The sequence below is a fragment of the Schistocerca gregaria genome, chromosome X (assembly GCF_023897955.1).
Source record: "Schistocerca gregaria isolate iqSchGreg1 chromosome X, iqSchGreg1.2, whole genome shotgun sequence".
NCBI lineage: Eukaryota > Metazoa > Arthropoda > Insecta > Orthoptera > Acrididae > Schistocerca > Schistocerca gregaria.
In genome coordinates, this window is record NC_064931.1 from 598,283,244 (window position 1) to 598,306,193 (window position 22,950).

The 22,950-nt window shown below is 43.5% G+C and overlaps 1 protein-coding gene across 1 annotated transcript in view; it reads left to right on the plus strand.

Moving 5' to 3' along the window:
• The window catches only part of LOC126298236 (uncharacterized), a 55,898-nt gene that overhangs the window by 8,893 nt on the left and 24,055 nt on the right, over positions 1-22,950 (plus strand). The window contains exons 2-3 of the mRNA XM_049989542.1: positions 6,925-7,066; positions 7,208-7,335. Coding sequence (XP_049845499.1) covers positions 6,925-7,066; positions 7,208-7,335 — 270 coding nt within the window. The remainder of the gene's footprint in view (positions 1-6,924; positions 7,067-7,207; positions 7,336-22,950) is intronic.

The following is a 22,950-nucleotide window of genomic DNA, read 5'->3' on the forward strand; positions in this document are numbered from 1 at the left end:
TAGGGTAAAAACTGTCTGGAATGTCTTTCGCGAGGAGATTAACAGAGCTTACTTCGTTCAGTGCCACAAGCAGAAAGAGCGCTAGTACAAAGTATGACTTTCCCCACATAATTATTATGGCATTAAATTTGTGTATCATTAATTGATTGATTGATCCATGGCAATACGTACATAATTAAAACTCTACCAGCAGAACCGTATTGCTCTTTATTGAGCAGTTCAATTAGTCAGAAATAAAGGAAAATGAGCGATGGCATTCCTAACTATAAAATTTTTAAAAAAATTACAAATATAGTAATTACTTACTTAAACAAGACGACTCAGGGAGCATGTTAATCATTATTTCAAAGTTAACCCACAGAACGTAAGTCATTATTAGACAGATAGCACTCTATCCACATCTGTCGGTGGGAGAACTGAGTGAAGACTATGACATTTGAAAATATAGTACTGAGACCTTCTGTTCACTGAGACCTTAAGGGATTATTCTCTTAACCAAATTATGTGTCTGTATTCCTCATTTTATAACTATTGTACCGGTTCTGATATTTCACATCACTACCAAACAGAAATAGTACACCATTGAGACACATAGACAACAAGAAAAGATCCATCAACAAATTCCTCAGGAATTGATTTGAGTTTTGTGTCTAGATGTTTACCAGATGCTCACTCATCTACTACACCAAAGATCCCACAAAAATTATCTTCAAGGGCTTCATTATATATTTGGCAAATGTTAACTGTCGATCGAACTGCGATTAGAAATGTGCGTCTCTGTCGCAGATTGTACAATTCCTGCTGAGAAAATTATTTAACAGAGAAAAGTGAAACTTAGGACGGTTGGAACTTCAATAGTGGCAGCAACATTCCATAGTCAATGAAACGGAAGCAAATACAGTAGCCTGTATTACACGATAGTTAAATGCACATGTGAGGTCTGTTTTGAATTACGTGCAAACGGAGATACTTAGTGATATGCGGGTGGCAGCACTGCCTTGTGCATCACCTACTTTTTAACTCTATTTTTTGGAGTGCTGATATCTAGTTTGGTTTTTGTGATATTGTTATTCTACTGCAACTTGGTTAAATGTTAGTGGCGATTTTTGAAATGTGCGATTTTCTGCAGCAACGATGCAACTTAAAATGTTGCGTGGAACTGGGGAAAACTTTCACAGAAACGTTTCAACTTTTGAAACAACCTTACGTAGATTATGTTGTGGTTCGTGCTCATTGTTACAAATGAGTTTCATGATTTAAAAGTGACCGTCAGTGAACTCAAGATGATCTTCGACCAGGAGCGCCTTCCACTTTAGCTGATGAGTCACACGTTTAGAAAATCAACGGTCTTGTACGTGCAAATCATCGATTGACTGTGAAAGAAATTATGGAAGAGCTTAAGTGGAAAAATGCGCAAAAAGAGACCAGAGTTTTGGTGAGACAATGCACCACGACAATACGACCACACATTCAATTTTGTAAATTCCTCGGTTTTGTGCCAAAAATCAGACAACTGCCCTCCCGCGCCCTCCTCACTTGCTGTGTCTGGCTGCTTGCGTTTTCGTCTTGTTAACTAAAATAAAATCAATGCTAACAGGACGCCGTTTTCAGAGTATTGACGAAATCAAAACAATTGCCACACAGCCCTTAAAGGCCATCTCAAACGAAGTCATCCAAGACTGCTTCGAGAAATGCAAACACCTCTGGGAAAGTGGACTAGGACCAATAACCTGTATAATTAATGATAAGTTTTAAAAAAAGAAAGTTCTGTCATTTTCTGAACAGACCTCAGCACAAATTATCCCTTGATTCCCAATCAAGTGCATTGGTGAGTTAAGAGAAGGAGCTTCGTGTAGAGGACAGTCTGCCGTAGCGCTGTAACGATGTTTTCGGAACAATAACACCGGAGTTGGATGGAAATTGAATGTACCAAAGGACCTAGAGCACCAAAGTCTCTCAAAGGTATTCAAGAGGCTTGTGGGGAGTCTCCACTGCCTTGCAGAAGCGTGTCGAGATGGATAAAAGCTCTCAACCTTGGACGCTAAACTGTGGGAGGCCTTCTTCGGCCAGGTCTTCCTCGTGTCAGTGAAGAAGTAGTGTCTGATCTCACCAATTTAGTAGACAGTGGTCGACATCAAACGATTCGTCTGCTGGCCAGTATGATTTGACGGAAATGTAGCGATGTCTAAGATAAGACACTCCTCGTACCCAGTTAGAATTCTACGAACCGAAAGAGAAGCTTTCTTAGACGTGAGCCAAATTGTACACGCCACACCTGAAAAGTCAATCAACCGAATGGCGTCATTACGAGTCACCAAGACTATCGAAAGTTCTCCAGAGCACCAGCAATATGAAGGCTATGGTGATTCTCGTCTGCAACTGTGCTGCTGTTATCCTAAATCAAATTGTCCTCCAACAGTAGATCGTCAGTGCATGTGTTACTGTTCATTTTTAGAGCAAATCCTGCTACCATCTTTGAGAAAGAAGTGTCTACACTTTCTGCAGAAGCCACCTATCATTTTGCAGCCCAATGCTCGGGTGTGTACAGCGCAAGTTGTGACTGATTTGCTAAGTCGACGGTCCTGGGAAGTGCTGTATTATGCACCACACTCCCTGAACTGAAGTAGCGTGACTTCAAGTTGATTCATAAGATGAAGGAAGTATTTCATGGAACTCGTTCCAGAACTGCTACAGAGATTCCTCAGACAATAGACCGCTCTGCTGAAAGTATCCTACGACTTCCACACAGCTAGCAACAACTTATACACAATGCTGGCGGCTACTTTGAAGGAGAGTAAAACTTTGAGATTTTTATCTGTTTCATATCAATTGTAAATAAATAGTTGCCATTATTAAAGTTTCATTCTTCGTAGTAGCAATTATTCATCTCTGCCTTCTCTGTTTTCTGAAAACAGAAGTTTGAGTTTTCCAATAGATTAAGGCAAATCAAGACAGTTGCAGACTCGTTAAAGATTAATATACAACTTAGTGGCCTACAAACAATGCTGATGCTAGATTGTTTACTTTTTAATTTTTGTTGTAGAAATTAAGTTTGAAGTGGCTTTTATTCTTTCGTGAAAAGGGATCGAAGGCAACTAAGGGTAATATTTCTTGGTGAAATGTCCAGTTTTAATTTCACTTGTTGATAGCTGACTATTTTCATAGGCAAAATAATAAAAACGTGTAAAAAATGACGAAGAGTTATGGGTGGCACTATTGGCAAGCGCTCACTGAATTTTGTGATCACACTAAGCGAGAGAGGCTGAGCACCTGGAAAAGGTAATGGTGGTCCCAACAGTTGGAATGGCCACCAAATTTGGGATACCGAGCATGACAATAGCCGAGCGTACATCTGCGAGCTAGTGAGGATTATAAATACCCATTTTGCACTGTTATTTATTGTCCTACACGAACATTTGAACTTTGGGCTTTGTCGGAAGCATGTTTGAGGCAGTTCCTTACAGTTAACATGAAATGGACTCACATCACAATTTCACAGCATTAGACATCTGCAAGCGGAATCCATACGAATTTCTCACTCTCCGCGTCTTGGTTAATGAACTATGGATATTCGTAAAAAAAAAGGATCCTCAGTTTTCCTATAACTTTTGGTCAAATGAAACACTAGGGGAAAAATGCTCCTATCGGAGCACAAACAATGATAATATATTCCTGTTTATTTAAAAGACTGACTGAAAACTGGGGTACCAGCTGCCTCATTCTATTTTCCTCAGCACGTTTAAAAATTTTCCCGAAAATTGTGACATGCGAAAACATTCGCGCGTTTTTTAATGGGCAACTCATTTCAAGCTCCCGCAATTTCCCCTAACTGTAACTCACTCACATCCACTAGTCCAACGCTGTAAGCTGCTCATACCCATCCTCTCCCAGTTAAACTTTCTCGGTCATTCATTCAGACCAACTCATTGTCATTATCTCTTTGTGTCTTTCTGTCAGTGTCTCCTGTGTCACAGCCACAGTCCCTTTCGTTATGTCCTATTACAACAGTCTCCCTTCACAGTCAATGTCTCTCTGTTGTTCTCTCTTACTGCTAATATCTCATTCCTTCCTTCCTACCGCTGCTGTCTCTCCTCACTGTTACTATCTATCCTCCTCGTTGTCACTGTCACATATCCTGACACTGCCTCACTCTCTTTTGCTAGCATTGTTCTGTCACTGTCACCTATGATCCACTGCCACTAATCCCTCTCTTCCTCTTACACTGTCTATGTCTCCTTCGCTTTTTCTATATCACAACTACTATCTTCCAGTATTTATTGCTTTTCCGTCTCTTTGCCACAGTCATTATCTTCTACTCTCTCAGCGTAAGAAAGTGCGAATACTTTCTCATTGCAAAACTTTTGGGAAAATTTTTAAAGGTCCTGAGGGAGTTAAATGAGGCAGCTGGTACGACACGTTTCAGTCAGAGTCTTTTAAATAAACCGGAACATATTCGCATTTTTTGTGCTCCGATAGGAACATTTTTCCGCTGGTTCCTTCCTTTTTCCTGTTGCTGCATTGCATGTAACTCATATGAAAAGAAGTGTATCTGTCTATAAAATTTAGATAGTTTACTTATATGAAACTGAAATAACGTAAAACTAATTTTATACGTCATAATGGATATTTCGTGCAAAAACTTTTGCATGTGCTTCAGTACGTCTACATGCGGTTCCAAGAGGATAACGAGGACACGTATCATCAGATTTCTCCGTGCTACGTCACTTAATAAACTATATTTTCTCCTCGCACTAGATTTTACGTACGTGTATTACGTGTACAAGTAGGTCAATTCCGAGCCTTTGTCTCTTGGAAGTGGATAATGATATGAAGAAAATTTTCAATATTGTTCGAGATCGGGATCTTAGGAATACATTGTAAAAATTACAGCAATTTGCTGTGCGTATCCGTCTCAGAATACGAGGCTGGGTTTTAGTACCCGAAAAAACAAGTTTTTGGAGCGTTTCTCGATAATAGATAGCTCTGCTACATAAATGCATAGAAAATAGCAGCATTTGTGCACCGCCGCCGTCAGTGTCAGCCAGTTTGCCGTGGCATACGGAGCTCCATCGCAGTCTTTAACACTGGTAACATGCCGCGACAGCGTGGACGTGAACCGTATGTGCAGTTGACGGACTTTGAGCGAGGGCGTATAGTGGGCATGCGGGAGGCCGGGTGGACGTACCGCCGAATTGCTCAACACGTGGGGCGTGAGGTCTCCACAGTACATTGATGTTGTCGCCAGTGGTCGGCGGAAGGTGCACGTGCCCGTCGACCTGGGACCGGACCGCAGCGACGCACGGATGCGCGCCAAGACCGTAGGATCCTACGCAGTGCCGTAGGGGACCGCACCGCCACTTCCCAGCAAATTAGGGACACTGTTGCTCCTGGGGTATCGGCGAGGACCATTCGCAACCGTCTCCATGAAGCTGGGCTACGGTCCCGCACACCGTTAGGCCGTCTTCCGCTCACGCCCCAACATCGTGCAGCCCGCCTCCAGTGGTGTCGCGACAGGCGTGAATGGAGGGACGAATGGAGACGTGTCGTCTTCAGCGATGAGAGTCGCTTCTGCCTTGGAGCCAATGATGGTCGTATGCGTGTTTGGCGCCGTGCAGGTGAGCGCCACAATCAGGACTGCATACGACCGAGGCACACAGGGCCAACACCCGGCATCATGGTGTGGGGAGCGATCTCCTGCACTGGCCGTACACCTCAGGTGATGGTCGAGGGGACACTGAATAGTGCACGGTACATCCAAACCGTCATCGAACCCATCGTTCTACCATTCCTAGACCGGCAAGGGAACTTGCTGTTCCAACAGGACAATGCACGTCCGCATGTATCCCGTGCCACCCAACGTGCTCTAGAAGGTGTAAGTCCACTACCCTGGCCAGCAAGATCTCCGGATCTGTCCCCCATTGAGCATGTTTGGGACTGGATGAAGCGTCGTCTCACGCGGTCTGCACGTCCAGCACGAACGCTTGTCCAACTGAGGCGCCAGGTGGAAATGGCATGGCAAGCCGTTCCACAGGACTACATCCAGCATCTCTACGATCGTCTCCATGGGAGAATAGCAGCCTGCATTGCTGCGAAAGGTGGATATACACTGTACTAGTGCCGACATTGTGCATGCTCTGTTGCCTGTGTCTATGTGCCTGTGGTTCTGTCAGTGTGATCATGTGATGTATCTGACCCCAGGAATGTGTAAATTAAGTTTCCCCTTCCTGGGACAATGAATTCACGGTGTTCTTATTTCAATTTCCAGGAGCGTATATGAAGAAAATTTTGAAGATTGTTCGATATCGGCATCTTAGGAAAACATAGTAAAAATGTCAGTCATTTGGTGTACGTAACACTCTTGTAATCCTAGGCTGGGTTTGGTCTGCTGGCGACAGCGAATAGTAAAAAATATCCTGTTTTGTGGTGTTTTCCGAGCAACAGACCATGAGGTAATGGTGCCTCCATAAGTCTCATCAAACCCACCGTAGGCCACATCAAATACAAGAAGAGCCAACCAATATGCTCCATTTGCCTAAGCAGGAGGTAGTGTGTACTATTCATATTTTGATCCCGTATTATGAGATAGTGACACTAAGACGAGCCTTCTGTTGGGTATTCAAATTGTCCCTAGTCCAAGGGCTTTCCAAAACAATTAACTCTACCTTTTTATCACCAATAGAACCTGAGGTATGAGCACTGGGATATTTCGGTTTTATGCTCGGCGTTTTGGAAAACTGTAGCATGCATAACGATCTGAAGTGAAACTGTTGTTTTTACTTAAATCGTCCATGAGGAGCTTCGTTGTTATCGGTATCGACCTTAAGTTCCAACTTTTTTCTATATTTATATGTTTCGAACATTTTTCTTTACTTATGACTGCAGTTTTTATAAATCAGCTTACACAGAGGTTTATCATTTTTTCAGTTATGATATTGAAGAAGATGAGATGATAAAAGTCTCTTCCTTTCTGGAAAATCTGGTCCATCCTAGAGCTAATTATTGCATCAGCTGCATAGCCTCTTGCAACAGTTGTCCTAAACAAGGATACTCAACTTTATTGTCCAAGGTAATATTACAGCTAGAATATAATTTATGCCATAGGTAAATGATATATTAGTTATAATCTTGTTTTTATATGTGATGTTTATTCATGCTTTAATTTTTAATTAATTTTCCCATGGAATTGAGCAACAGAAATTTGTTTCAGTTGTCTGCTTCATGTGACGATATATTCGTGGAATGTAAATGGCGAGGACAGGCTTTCAACTGCTGTCAGCATTTCTATCCCTTACTGACACCCTGGGGGCGCTGCTTTAGTCTCAACTCACGTCAAACGTAAGTAAAATCACATTGATATACGTTCTACTAAAGTGAAACGATGACTGGATATGCTGTACAAATAACTTCGAATAATATTTAGAGTGTCGTAGAAAAACTATTACATATTTTGAGAAGTGCTAGTACGGACCAAAACAAGAAAAAAATCAAGTAAACATAGATACCTTAAGAGCTATGAGCACTTGTTCAGTACAAGAGATGTGTTTCACTGTAGCGAATTTACACATGTGATCATAGATCTTAATATGCGGTTTCAGAGCTCATGTTTACAAGTCATTTTCGTCTTGTTTTGGTCCACACTACCATTTCTCAAAATATGCGCAGCTGACACACGAAGGAACAAATGCGGTTCTTTCGCATTCCACGATACAGTTCTTCTCCAACTGCAGCTGGTTTCCACAGCAATCGTTCGCATATATTTGGGAGGAACGTCATCGGAAGAGGAGATAGGGCGATGACAGAATATAGAACATTGAAATGATTCCACTTCCCAACAAGTTGTATATACTTTCCCATACTGACAATAAACTCGAGACAATGTGGTAAACTTCTCCCGCTTGATAACACACAACATTGCAGGCCAATTTCAGAGAGGCGTTTATTAATCATCGGCGACTTACATGTGGTTCTTCACCCCCTAGCTGAGTGGTCAGCGTGTCTGACTGTCAATGGAGAACCCGGGTTAATTTCCAGCACTGTTAGCGATTTTTCCTTGGTGGGAGGACTGGGACACATATCAATAAGTCTCAAGATACTGATTGGGGAGAAACATCAATGAAAAGTAGCGGCTCACTGGGGTTGCTGACAACGGGCGACAGAATGATGTGCTGGCCATATGCCCCTCCATCCGAATGACTCGTATGACAGAGGATCACATAGCGGCAGGTCGATACTGAATTCTCCTTCGAGATCTAAGCGCAGAGCTCACCAGGAAAGAAAGAAAACCGAAATTTTCTCGCACTGCGGAAAACGGATCCCCTAAGCGTGGTAGTGGTACGTTCCTATGGGACCAAACTGCTGAAGCCATCGCCCTCTAGGGTTACACATTACTTAATCTAACTTAAACTAACTTCCTCTAAGGACAACACACACGCCGATGCCCGAGGGAGGACTCGAACCTCCGGTGGGGGGAGCGGAGCGAACCGTGGCAAGGCGCCCTAGGCCGCACGGTTAGCCCGCGTGGCCCCCTAAGGGAAATGGAAGCAACGAATAGAAAAGATTGTATTGTGCAATTTTTGTGTTGTTTCCGTGAAAATGGAACAGGATACTGAAGGAGTAAACACGATAGTTATTAAAGGGACACTGCACATTGTGGCTCGCGTCAAAACAAATTACACTTATCGCTTTGGTTTCTGTAGCCATGCTACGTCCTCCTGTCTGCGTTCGGCAGCCGATGCTGCAACATCTGGTTGCCTGATTTCGACGTTAACAGACGTCATAAACCACCGAATCTCTTCTCTTGCTGTTTTCTATGTTAGAGGTACGAATTCCTGATCTTCCAAGACTACCATCGGTACGACATTCTGGAGTCTCTCTAAAGTCTTTCGGAGTACCCTTTCCTAGAGCTTTGTCTCTATGTGCTGTTACCAATTGATTAAGTCGTCTGTCGCGATGACAATCTTCAAAAGTAGCATTCGAAAGACATTATCTGCCACACATTTCATTTGATGTGAAAATTTATTGACCTTCGTTATATTCGGGTTCACTTTGTGAAAACACTCTGTATATACGACTGTGCGGTCGCCCGTGACGTTGAGTTCTGCTCATCAGTTATTAATTAGCTATGCCGACGTGCTGCTGGTTGTCACTAAACTCTTTTTTTTTTACAGTTTTTCACCCGAAATTGGTCTTTCCTCTTTGTTAACGAAACCACTGCTGTATTGTACGGTCCAAGTGACAGTAGACGAATCATGTAGCATCTAGCGACAGAGTCCAGAATGTATAGCAATTTTGCTGGATCCTGGACAGCGTCTCAGGAAACTACTGCATGATTATTGCTGTGCACCTGACTTACAGATGCTTTTATATCCTTTGGTTCCTTGACAATATGGACTATAAGAGGAATTTTCTGTTTGTACTCGGTTTCCTGACGGGTAAGGCGATGTAATTTGCGTAGCTTTATCGGATCCTCAGCGATGTCGATGTCGAAATACCCGGCGTCTCCACGAAACCGTCACGTAGAATCCGCAATCTCGTGCCAGTTATGAGTGTACTATCGCAGACGAAAGTACACAAAGAGATGAACTGGCTGCCTCATCGAAGAGTGCTTCTATTTATACATACATAGAACTTTCTACCAAATTCTAATATTCCTTAAACAAGCCACAGACACCACAGGTGTTGAACATTTTCGTGAGGCACTGACCTGATGAACCTACTTCAGTTGATCTATATCACCATTAACGACTGCGCCAGTGTAGCGTTCTGAAATTACTACACAAATAAATTTCCCAAAGTAAAATAACTATCATTTATTATGATTAACAAAAATCTTGACATGAACTCTGGCGCAAAAATATTCCATACGACAGCAGCTTAGTCCGCGACAAGTAATCACCAGCAGTAATGTCCTTCAGAGACTAAATCCTTAAAGACAATGCAGCACCAGGTTTATGCTGGTTCTGATAACAAGTCTGTTTAGTGGCACATTCCACGATGGTGTCTCTCAGTAGTCCACTGAACTTGCAGGTAACTTCGTAACCGCAACTGTCGAGTGTAAAGACAACTATTTTCTGTAGGATGCGACTCCAGAAAGAGACTGACTCCGCAGTCTTCGGGCAGCAAGTTATAACAACACGCAGAGTCTGCGTTGGATACCGTGATCGCCTGTCGCTGTCGGAGATAATGAGCCCGTCATCCATTAACTCTCCTCTCTGGATGATGTCATCTTCGTCCCTGGTTGATTTCTGCGGCAGCTGTTGAACAGTCGCCGAGATTTCCGTTACTCACTGCGTTGCCTGCTCCCACAGCAATGTGGGAAGGGACGTATCATGCAGGGGTAGCCAGAGAATCCGAGACGTTCTTTATTGTTTTAATGTGAATTCGAGTTTTCCTCCTGCGATGGACCAAATTTTAAACGGAGTGTGTCCCTATTAGCCGACGGTGTTTAAGGATTTCAATTGGTAATCCATGTATTATTTGAGGAATAAAATTCGTTTTAAAAATGTATTAATTCTTCTGTTTCCTGAAAAACTAAGTTCTCCCCCTCGTAAAGGGGCAAGAAAATTTATCTTTAAATATTTGAAACTGATTAACTAACATTTCCTCTTCTTCTGAAAACGTTTATTCCAAAAGTGACAGAGCTTCTTTGCAGAAGCGAAAAAGTAGACCTCATTTCACGCCTCAAAAAATAATTAGCCTTATTGCACGAACCTTTTCAGTGATTTTGTTATAAAAAGGTATATATATGTGTACTGCAACCAGTCTCAGTTTTTTTAGGATTATTGATCTTCTGGTATTAATTTGTTAGCAACGCATTTCGAGCCAGTTGTGCTCATCATTAGGCATCAATTCAAACAAATTACTTAATTATTATTTACGCTAGTAATACTGTTAACTAGATTATCGCTAATTTGCAACGTTGCCAGAGTCTTCATTAGGTCCTGGTTTGTAATGAAGCCATTGAAGTTAAACATGTTGTGCTCAACCATGTGTCCCGCCATTGGTTGCCAATTCTGTTCTTGACCATTGTGTAACAGTGGACAGCTGTTTAATGATCATACCTCATAAAAGAATGTTCAGTAGGCACAGCAGAAATGGTATATGATATTGTCACGTAAAAGAAGGTGTGATTAGATGAATGACGAACACTAACTTCACTTAATGAAGGTTTATTCAGTACTTGCACATACAAGAGCGCGGAGCGAATTGCCTCCTGCCAGAACACATACAGTATATATACAGCTACAGAACATTTCAGTACAATGATTCTTGACATTTTTGGGAATTTCTAGAATGTACTCGAATCAAATAGAAATTAAAATTGTACAGTCCTGACGACCCTCCATGCAACAGTTTAGCATCATAACCGCTACACCACTTTTTTTTATAAAAATATTTATTAAAGAAACAATGTTACACATTACAAATACATACTAAGTACATATACTAACCATGTACACATGTTATACATTAAAAGATTTAAATAAAAACAGTTTGAACATTGCAATTACGCTGATGTTAAAGTAATACAACAGAAGATTGTGTTCCTAACTAAATTACCAGAAAGAATTAAGTTAAACATCAAGAAAAGTTCTTTTTGAAGACATTCAAACTTACTTGAATTAAATGTAGTCCAGTCTACAGAACCATAAATAGCTATTTATGAAGGATATCAGCCAGTTGGTGGGATAATTTTTAATATATTAACGTACACAACGAAATCGTCTCTGTGAGCGACATGTTAAGGGTAGAAACTGATCTTTAATCTTCTCAGCTTAGTCAGAATCGCTATGAGCATTTCACACTAATGTATAGAAGTCACCAAATACAGAATATGGAAGATTTATGCCCATCGCACATAAAAACATTTTAATAATCATATTAGACAATTTCTGAAATACATTACTGACCATTAAAATTGCTACACCAAGAAGAAATGCAGATGATAAACGGGTATTGATTGGACAAATATATTATACTAGAACTGACATGTAATTACAATTGGGTGCATAGATCCTGAGAAATCAGTACCTAGAACAACCACCTCTGGTCGTAATAACGGCCTTGATACGCCTGGGCATAGAATCAAACAGAGCTTGGATGGCGTGTACAGGTACAGCTGCCCATACAGCTTCAACACGATACCACAGTTCATGAAGAGTAGTGACTGGTGTATTGTGACGAGCCAGTTGCTCGGCCTCCATTGACCAGACGTTTTCAATTGGTGAGAGATCTGGAGCATGTGCTGGCCAGGGCAGCCGTCGAACATTTTCTGTATCCAGAAAGGCCCGTAAAGGACCTGCAACATGCGGTCGTGCCCTATACTGCTGAAATGTAGGGTTTCGCAGGGATCGAATGAAGGGTAGAGCCACTGGTCGTAACGCATCTGAGATGTAACGTCCACTGTTCAGAGTGCCGTCAATGCGATGAAGTGGTAACCGAGACGTGTAACCACTGGCACCACATACCATCACGCCTGGTGATACGCCAGTATGGCGATGACGAATACACGCTTCCAATGCGCGTTCACCGCGATGTCGCCAAACACGGGCGAGACCATCATGATGCTGTAAACAGAACCAGGATTCATCAGAAAAAATGACGTTTTACCATTCGTGCACCCAGGTTCGTCGTTGAGTACACCCTCGTAGGCACTCCTGTCTGTGATGCACCGACAAGGGTAACTGCAGCCATGGTCTCCGAGTTGATAATCCATGCTGCAGCAAACGTCGTCGAACTGTTCATGCAGATGGTTGTTGTCTTGTAAACGCCCCCATCTGCCGCGCGGAATGGCCTTGCGGTTTGAGGCGCCATGTCACGGACTGCGCGCCCCCTCCTTCAGGAGGTTCGAGTCCTCCCTCGGGCATCGGTGTGTGTGTTGTTCTTAGCATGGGTTAGTTTAAGTTAGTTTAAGTAGTATTTAAGTCTAGCGACCGATGACCTAAGCAGTTTGGTCCCTTAGGAATTCACACACATTTGAACATTTTGAAGGCACACAGATTTTTCAGAAGAAATACCGGTAAACACAGTTCGATTAAATTCAGAAACATAGTTCTTCGATGCAAATCGTGCATATTTGATCACCCTGTGAAAGCAGGTACACGAAACCGATGCGCAATTAACGAATGTATTTTTCTGGCATCTTCTCCCTAACCGATTTTCGTATTAGTCTTTAGGGAGTTGGAAATATTTTGAATTTTTTGCGTGAAAATTTTAACCTGCCTGTGAAAAGAAATACCCCAGGTTAGATAAAGTGTGTTACATTTCAATGGGATGGTTTTTATTGTGTAGGCGGGTCCTTTTCCTTCATTTACAAAGATTTGATCTTCAAGTGACTGATCAGTCTGCCCTCCCCAATAATCAATAACAGAATGAAAAAATGACAGACTTTGAATACTTTACATACAGCACTTTTGTGAACTACACTGATTTCCTGCAAGTTAGAATTACATTTTTTTTAAATTTGTGAATCAACTAGTCGATCCTTTTTTTTTCCTGGATGATTCTTGTATATATAAGAAAATGTCAGGTAATATCTTCCTGATGCACACTATGCTGTGAACGAATGACTAATCCTGTTCAGATATTTTTCTGCTCAGGAACGGATTTCGCACCTTATTTTGCAAGGTGCATCGATTGGTATTGACAGGCTTTTTGATCAGTATAAATTTCATAATAAAGCTCAAAATTAGAAATATTCTGTATTTGAATGCATACCGTCATTGTGGGAGCCGTTAACCTTAGACCTTAACCACGTAACTTAGTCAGTCTGGCTGTAACACACGGCATAAGTAGGTAGTGATACAAAAATTTTAGTTCAGTTTTATGACAGAAGAACTTGTTATTCGTAAAAGTGCTTAAATTAGTGAAATAAATATTTTATTATGCCACATCTTCATTTCTTTGTATTGAAGTAAAACGAAAGGTTTAAAAATATGAGTAAATATTGATGTGCAGTTCCTCAGTGCCAAGGGCTACGCCCTGCTGCGAGTACTAAAGCGTTGACGACCCCTGGTCTAGAGGATTGCCACTGCTTCATCGTACCTTCTGCCGTTTAAGCTGATGAACACTCCATCTACATTTGTTCACCACAAAAGTAATCAGCGAGATGGTTAAATATTTAACCTTCTGGACTGCACTGTGCGAACTGGAGTTCTTTAGTGGGTAGGCAAGGGTAGTTCCCGTCACATTCACCTTGCAGTTAGCTGATTCATTTATTTATTTCCAACAATTTACTGCAGAATACACGTCCGATGGGCGTGAAGTGAGCTTCGAACCTACCGTCCTTGATGGAAGACACAAAGCCGTGAAGAAGCCTACAGGCAGCTACGCCGAGCACAGCTCAGTAGCGTGGCGACCCTGCATAGCAAGCTTTCCTGGACTGTGTCGTGGAGCTGCGTCAGATGCTGGCGCTGCGGTCTAGGTCGTTAGCAAGACGTGCTGGCGGTCCGCCGTGGCGTGCGTCGGTGGTGGTGACATTCGGATACGAACCCCGGCCTTGCATCTGGCTGGTGGCGTCTGGAATTAGTGGATGCCCAGCGGGTTGACGGCTGAGAGGGCTCAGTTCGACCCTCAGCTCATCAGTGCCACAGTTAGACCCTCTAGCAGGCATTCATGTGGAATGGTGAATGGAGATAGCTGCTCCAACAAGTGATGGGTGGGCGACGATGGCGTCATAGCGGTAGCCCACTCTTCAGTAGTTGCCAATGCCGATTCCATACTACTTGCTGGCTGGATGGCCAGTTTTTATACGTGTTACGGCAGGCTCGTTGATAAATAGCCCCCCCCCCCCCACCCCCACCCCGAGGTGTTACATACACCACCTGCCACAATTCCGCCATAGCGTTCCGGGTTTCAGCATTGACCAAGCAGTTCTGCCAGTGTATTATCAAGATGAGACTGGACGCGAAATACTGTGCTAGCTAATTATGGAAAGCAGCATTATAGCAGCAACGAGCACTTGCACAGGTATTTGGCATTGACAGAAGCCCATAGGATCTGCAGCTGGGAGGTCCTCAGAGTGACCCTTGACCCGCCCCCTCGCACCAAGCAGGCAGTCCCATAGTATGGGGAATGGAGAATGCTGCTCCAGCGGGTGCCGCATGGGCGACGACGCACTCACAGTGGTAGCCCACTGTACAGTGGTTGCTGATTGGATGTCAGCTGGACGGCCACTAGTTACATACGTCAGGTCAGGCTTTTCAATAAGCAGACGCCCCTGGTGTTCCATTCTCCCCGTGCCACAGTGCCACCAAAGCGTCCCAAGTTACAGTAATACCATTGGCCATCGACCAAACAGCATTATAGCAGCAACGAGCACTTGCACAGGTATTTGGCATTGACAGAAGCCCATAGGATCTGCAGCTGGGAGGTCCTCAGAGTGACCCTTGACCCGCCCCCTCGCACCAAGCAGGCAGTCCCATAGTATGGGGAATGGAGAATGCTGCTCCAGCGGGTGCCGCATGGGCGACGACGCACTCACAGTGGTAGCCCACTGTACAGTGGTTGCTGATTGGATGTCAGCTGGACGGCCACTAGTTACATACGTCAGGTCAGGCTTTTCAATAAGCAGACGCCCCTGGTGTTCCATTCTCCCCGTGCCACAGTGCCACCAAAGCGTCCCAAGTTACAGTAATACCATTGGCCATCGACCAAGCAGTTGTGCTACTGCACCGAGACGGACATGGTAACGACGTACTGCGCTAGAAATTACGGCAAGCATCAGAATTATAGCAACGAGTGCTACAGTACAAAAGGTAGCTAAAATTTTAATTATCAGCATAAAGGTACACAGGATGAGCACAAAGTCTTGCCCTGATTATAATAATTTATTACAGAATAACCGTTTGACATAATAATTTACATTTGATGCCTTTACATAGGTTAGTGTTTTTTTAAGACCACTTACGTTAGTAAAACTGAACGTGTGCTCGCTTGGTACAGGGTGTTTCAAAAATAACCGGTATATTTGAAACGGCAATAAAAACTAAACGAGCAGCGATAGAAAGACACCGTTTGTTGCAATATGCTTGGCACAACAGTACATTTTCAGGCGGATAAACTTTCGAAATTACAGTAGTTACAATTTTCAACAACAGATGGCGCTGCAAGTGATGTGAAAGAGATAGAAGACAATGCAGTCTGTGGGTGCACCATTCTGTACGTCGTCTTTCTGCTGTAAGCGTGTGCTGTTCACAACGTGCAAGTGTGCTGTGGACAACATGGTTTATTCCTTAGAACAGAGGATTTTTCTGATGTTGGAATTCCACCTCCTAGAACACAGTGTTCTTGCAACAAGACGAAGTTTTCAACGGAGGTTTAACGTAACCAAAGGACCGAAAAGCGATACAATAAAAGATCTGTTTGAAAAATTTCAACGGACTGGGAATGTGACGGATGAACGTGCTGGAAAGGTAGGGCGACCGCGTACGGCAACCACAGAGGGCAACGCGCAGCTAGTGCAGCAGGTGATCCGTTCGCCGTGTTGCAGCTGCGGTCCAAATGACGCCAACGTCCACGTATCGTCTCATGCGCCAGAGTTTACACCTCTATCCATACAAAATTCAAACGCGGCAACCCCTCAGCGCCGCTACCATTGCTGCACGAGAGACATTCGCTAACGATATAGTGCACAGGATTGATGACGGCGATATGCATGTGGGCAGCATTTGGTTTACTGACGAAGCTTATTTTTACCTGGACGGCTTCGTCAATAAACAGAACTGGCGCATATGGGGAACCGAAAAGCCCCATGTTGCAGTCCCATCGTCCCTGCATCCTCAAAAAGTACTGGTCTGGGCCGCCATTTCTTCCAAAGGAATCATTGGCCCATTTTTCAGATCCGAAACGATTACTGCATCACGCTATCTGGACATTCTTCGTGAATTTGTGGCGGTACAAACTGCCTTAGACGACACTGCGAACACCTCGAGGTTTATGCAAGATGGTGCCCAGCCACATCGCACGGCCGACGTCTTTAATTTCCTGAATGAATATTTCGATGATCGTGTGATTGGTTTGGGCTATCCGAAACATACAGGGGGGCGGCGTGGATTGGCCTTCCTATTCGCCAGACATGAGCCCCTGTGACTTCTTTCTGTGGGGACACTTGAAAGACCAGGTGTACCGTCAGAATCCAGAAACAATTGAACAGCTGAAGCAGTACATCTCATCTGCATGTGAAGCCATTCCGCCAGACACGTTGTCAAAGGTTTCGGGTAATTTCATTCAGAGACTACGCCATATTATTGCTACGCATGGTGGATATGTGGAAAATATCGTACTATAGAGTTTCCCAGACCGCAGCGCCATCTATTGTTGACAATTGTAACTACTGTAATTTCGAAAGTTTGTCTGCCTGAAAATGTACTGTTGTCCCAAGCATATTGCAACAAACGGTGTATTTCTATCGCTGCTCGTTTAGTTTGTATTGCCGTTTCAAATATACCGGTCATTTTTGAAACACCCTGTAGCTCGGAGAATGTTGAGGCGGTATTCCAGTTTCCGCCAGGTGTTTCGTAACATGCGTTCTGTCACAGTACCCACAGGAGCTTGTATCCTAGCCTTCAGTACGTCGCCGTCAGCAACTGGTGTGACGAAAAATCTGTCCTTGATATAGCTCCAGTTAAAAAAGTCAGTAGCATGTGGAGACTCTGAACCCTATATACGGACATAATGCCTATTTACCATTCCACTGACATGAAAGGTGGATTCATCGGTAAAGCATATGCGATTTGAGTAATCGTTAGTGCCATCAATCCTGTTGAGAATCTCAGTTGCAATTTCAGCACGTGTCAGCATTCGGTTGGAAGGCCTGCACGATTTGCACTTTGTAAGCATGTAACCTAAGCCTTTCATGGAGAATCTTCACCACACTTGCTTGCAGTATTTGAAGTTCGCGTGATGCTTGACGAGTTGATTTAGACGGACTCCGCTGAAACGACTGCCGAACGAGCAACAGTTGCATCACTCACACGAGGCCTGCCACTTCGAGGACGATCTTCAACGCTGCCTGTTTCGTTAAACTTTGCATACCATTGCTTTATTGATTTAAAGTCAGGAGGGCTGCATCCACAAGAAGCCCGAAATTTACGCTGAACACTGATGGGCGATTTTGTTTCGTGAAACAAAAACACACATTGCGCTTTCTCCTGCTTAGACACCATTTCGCCAGCAACTAACATGACCTAACGGACCGCGTCGATGTTATGGGGCACTAGCGCAAATTGTTGGTCACAACAACTAGTAACACTAACCTACGTAACGGCATCAAATGTAACTACTTATGTCAAACGTTTATTCTGTTATAAATGTTATAATCAGTGAAGACTTTGTGCTCACCCTGTATGTTTACGTAATTAATTTTTGGTTTGTTTGCAGGTACATATCTGCTTGCAGTCCAGGTAAACATTGAAATTTCTGCGCCACAGTACCATACCAAACTGCTAGAGTAGAGGAACCAAGATGGCGCTGCCGAGCGATAAAGTGCAGTATTGTACGGTAATTCATCTTGTGCGTTTGAAGGGGAACAACGCTGCAACAGTTGTTGCTGTTTTAGGAAAGTGTATTGCAAGAATGCAGCATCATATGGCTCAGTGGGTAGGTGGCGCAAACACTTCCAGTGGGGTCAGAACAGTCAATGACGAAGAACGAAGTGGCAGATCATCTCTCTGTCAACACCTGGAAATCGCAAGAGAAGCGGGAGCCTTGTGTTCGAAGACCGACGTATCACCGTCGAGACAGTAGTGGAATAAAATAAAATCATTCGTGCATCAGTTTTCAACATTTTACACTTCGTATTGAACATTACGAATATACCCGCCCACTGGATTCCACGATGGCCCGCACTCATTCAAAATGCCCTCCTAACAGAGGAATCTTTACAGCTCAGTCGGTGCAGTCCAGTTGACCTCTTTAGCTGCCTTATCAGCACGAATAGTTTTGCTAAATCATTACAGATATCATTGTTAGACTTCTCATGTAGCAAAATAGAACCCCCGAACACTCTACATCTACGTACATACTCCACAAGCATCCATACTGTGCATGACGGAGGGTACCACGTACCATTAGTAGTCATTTCCTTTGCTGTTCCACTTGCCAACAGAACAAGGTTCAAAACGAGTGTCTAAAAGCCTTCTTACGAGCCCTAATTTCTCGCATATTATCCTCGTGGTCCTTACCCGAAATGTACGTTGGTGGCAATAGATTCGTTCTGCAGTCGGCCTCAAATGCCGGTTCTCTGAATTTCCGCAATAGTATCTCGCGAAAAGAGCGTCGTCTTCCCTCCAGGCATTCCCATGTGACTTCAGGAAGCATCTCTGTAATACGTGCTGATCGAACCTACTGGTAAAAAATCTAACAGCACACCTCTGAACTGCTTTGCTCCCTTCCTTTAATCCGACTTGCTGAGGGTCCAAAACACTCGAAGGGTAGCAATAGCGTTCCATATGCCGTCTCGTTTATTGATGAAATACGCTTTCCCAACATTCTCCCAATAAAACGAAGTCGACTGTTCACCTTCCCTACCATCAACCTTATATTCTCATTCCATTTCATATCGCCTTGCAACGTTACACCTAGATATTCAGTCGATGTGACTGTGTAAAGCAGCACCCTGCTAATGCTGTTTTAGAACACTACAGGATTTTTTTCGCATTCATCCGCATTAATTTATATTTGGAGCAAGCTGTCATTCATTACAAGAAATTTAAATTCTGTCTAAATTATCTTGTATCCTCCTACAGTCACTCAAGAACAAATCCCGTACACCACAGCGTTATCAGCAAACAGCTGTAAATTTCTGCTCACCCTGTTGTCAGATCATTTATGTGTATAGAGGATGAGTGTGGTCCTATCACAATTCCTTGGGCCATTCCTAACGATACCCTTGTCTCTGCCAAACACTCGCCGTCGAGGATTGTATTACTTAAAAACTGTTCGAGCCGCTCACATGTCTGGGAATCTAAACAGTATTCACGGACCTTCGTCAGCAGTCTGCAGTGGGGCACTGTATGAACGCTTTCCGGAAATCCAGGAATATGAAATCTGCCTCTTGGTCCCCATCCATCGTTTCTAAGCTATCATGTGAGAAAAGGGCAATCTGAGTTTCACACGAGCAATGCTTTCTTAACCGTGCCGATTTTTGGACAGAAGCATTTCTATCTCAACGAAATTTATTACGTAAAAACTCGGAAAGTGTTCAAGAATTCTGCAGCATACCGATGTTAAGAATATTGACCTGTAGTTATTCGTGTCCGTTCTTTTACCCTCATTATACACAGGAGTCACCTGTGCTTTTTTTTTCAGCCGCTTGTGACTTTGCGCTGTGCGAAAAATTCGCAATATGTGCAAGCTAAGTTATGGGCCAATGCCGCAGGGAACAGCTGAATTGCGATTTCATCTTGACCTGGCGATTTACCTGTTTTCAACTATTTCAGTTCCTTGTCGACGCCACTGATGCCTATTCCTGTGTCCTCAATGCGAGACTTCGTACGACAGTCAAATAACGATATGTTTATAGGGTCCTCCTGCATGAATGGTTTCTTACTATATTTTTTTTAACTTACAGACCCATGAATTTCTAAGTGGGAGGATAACAACTGCTTATCTGCTTTTTCTAGCATAAATACTGCCCCAGCCTCCTTGTAGGATTTATTAACTTTAGAAAACATCGTTGTTATGATGACATCATGATTATTAATCCCTGTTTTTATACCCAGACTATCGATAAGGTCAGGCCTGTATGTAGCTACAAGGTGTAAAATATTTCCATGGAGTTTGGGTTGTCTAACTATTTGTTGACGTAAAAAAAATGGTTCAAATGGCTCAAGCACTATGGGACTTAACATATGAGGTCATCAGTTCCCTAGACTTAGAACTCCTGAAACCTAACTAACATAAGGACTTCACACACATCCATGCCCGAAGCAGGATTCGAACCTGCGACCGCAGCAGCAGCGCGGTTCCAGACGGAAGCGCCTATAACCGCTCGGTCACAGCGGCCGCCTGTTAAAGTCAATTTTTGGAAAACATGTTCAAAATTACTTCACAAAGTTTTCTGTCCGTACCACCTGCAGTGAATGTGTAGACGTCCCAGTCTATAGTCGGTAGATTAAAGCTGGCTTCAACTAACACCACACGATCTGGTTAATTCCGCGCTACAGAACGTTGACTTTCCTTGAATGGTTCTACAACTGTTATAGTGGAATCAGGTGGCCTGTAAAAATATACGATTATTAACTCGATTTCACTTAGCCGTGCTACTCGTGTCCATATAACTTCACAGTCAGACTCAATTTCGATCTCTATAGACACAACATTTTTGTCGACTGCAATGAACACTGCCCCTCTTATGGCATATAATCTGCCTTTTTTTCGATATAAGTTCCGTGCCTCGATAAATATTTCGGAACTTTCTACTTCGTGTTTCAGCCAGGTCTCGGTTGTGAGAATAATGTGAGTGTAATAACTGTGCTAGAGGGCAGCAAGTTCAGGGACATTGTTATGAATTCTTCGACAATTTACTGTTAAAAGTTTGGCAGTCGAAGTGTCTCTACTCTGTACGCGGTCTGGCTGCGCCCTGTGCGTATCAAATGCCGAGTGTTCACAAAGGATTTCAAAGAACCTCCGAGTCTAAAAACCCGAATGTGCACTCCATGAGTTCTCAGCTATCTGAGTAGCCGCTTCCTTTGTGTAGTGCACTCCTGATCTATCAAGGGAAGTTGTAAAGTTCTCCACTCCATAATGCAGGTCCAGAAATCTGTAGCTAAGACTGTCACAGGATCGACGGAGACCCTCCAATCGGCTCGAAACCAAAGGACTTCGATCAGTTCTGGGAACGATGCTGCAAATTGTGAGCTCTGCTTGCATTCCACAAGCGAGGCCAGCAGTCATCACCTCTGCCAGTCGCCCATCTGGATTTAGGATGGCCTGAGAAACCAAATGACCAGTGACATTGGTTCCGATGTGAGCTTCAACTTGCAGACGATTGGCAGCACACCGAGTCACACTGGAATTCTTTCCGGCCCTGGACACTATTTCTTTAAGGGCCTCCATAAAGCACCTAGCATCGGCGCTCCCGATAACTAATAAACCCATCCCCCCGTGTGCTGCTCGGACTCTGCTGAAGGAGCGGCCACCTGTCCACTCACAGGGCGCGTGGGCGAGGCCACGTTGACTCTGCCCCGAACGACACAACCATGTAACAACACGCCATTCACTCTGCAGTGAGCGCGAATCCCCCTCGTCAGGTACGCTGTAACGGGTCTGTGGGTGCAATAAGGGACACCTGAGGTGTCCCAAGCAATGTGCTAGTTTCTCCGCTGCTCCCACACCCCGAGGCAGCAACCTGCAGACGGATGACCATGGACATAAGCGTCTTCAGTTGTTCGCAAACTTGTGTTCGCTCACAATTCGCACACACTCTATCCATCCTACTACTGCTAACTTCGTAATTAGACTTTAAAAACAAACAGAAAAAGCTAAATATGTCACTCGCTAATCATTTGGAGCTTCACTATTGGAGGCTTGCAGCTGACTGAGTAGTGGTCAGCGGTTACTGGCCGTCCAAAATAAACAAACAAACAAATGACTACTGCGCTACAGATTGGGTGAATGTACACACCATTACCAAAACGCGATACTGTACCACCAAAATACAAAACTTCCCAATGAACTTAAGAATTAAATTTTGAAAGCACACAAAGAATTTAAGAATTAAATTGTGAACACAAACAGAAAAGCAAAATATGCCACTTGCTAGTCTCCTGGTTTTTTACCAATGAAGGATGACGACTTACTGGCTGTGACCAACGGTTAGTGGCCATCCAAAACAAACAAACAGATGACTACTGCGCTAGAGACTGCGCGAATGTACCCGTTGCAGTTACTAATAGGCAATGCTATACCTCTCAGGAGATGGGACGTCAACTAAATTTGATATTCCTCTCT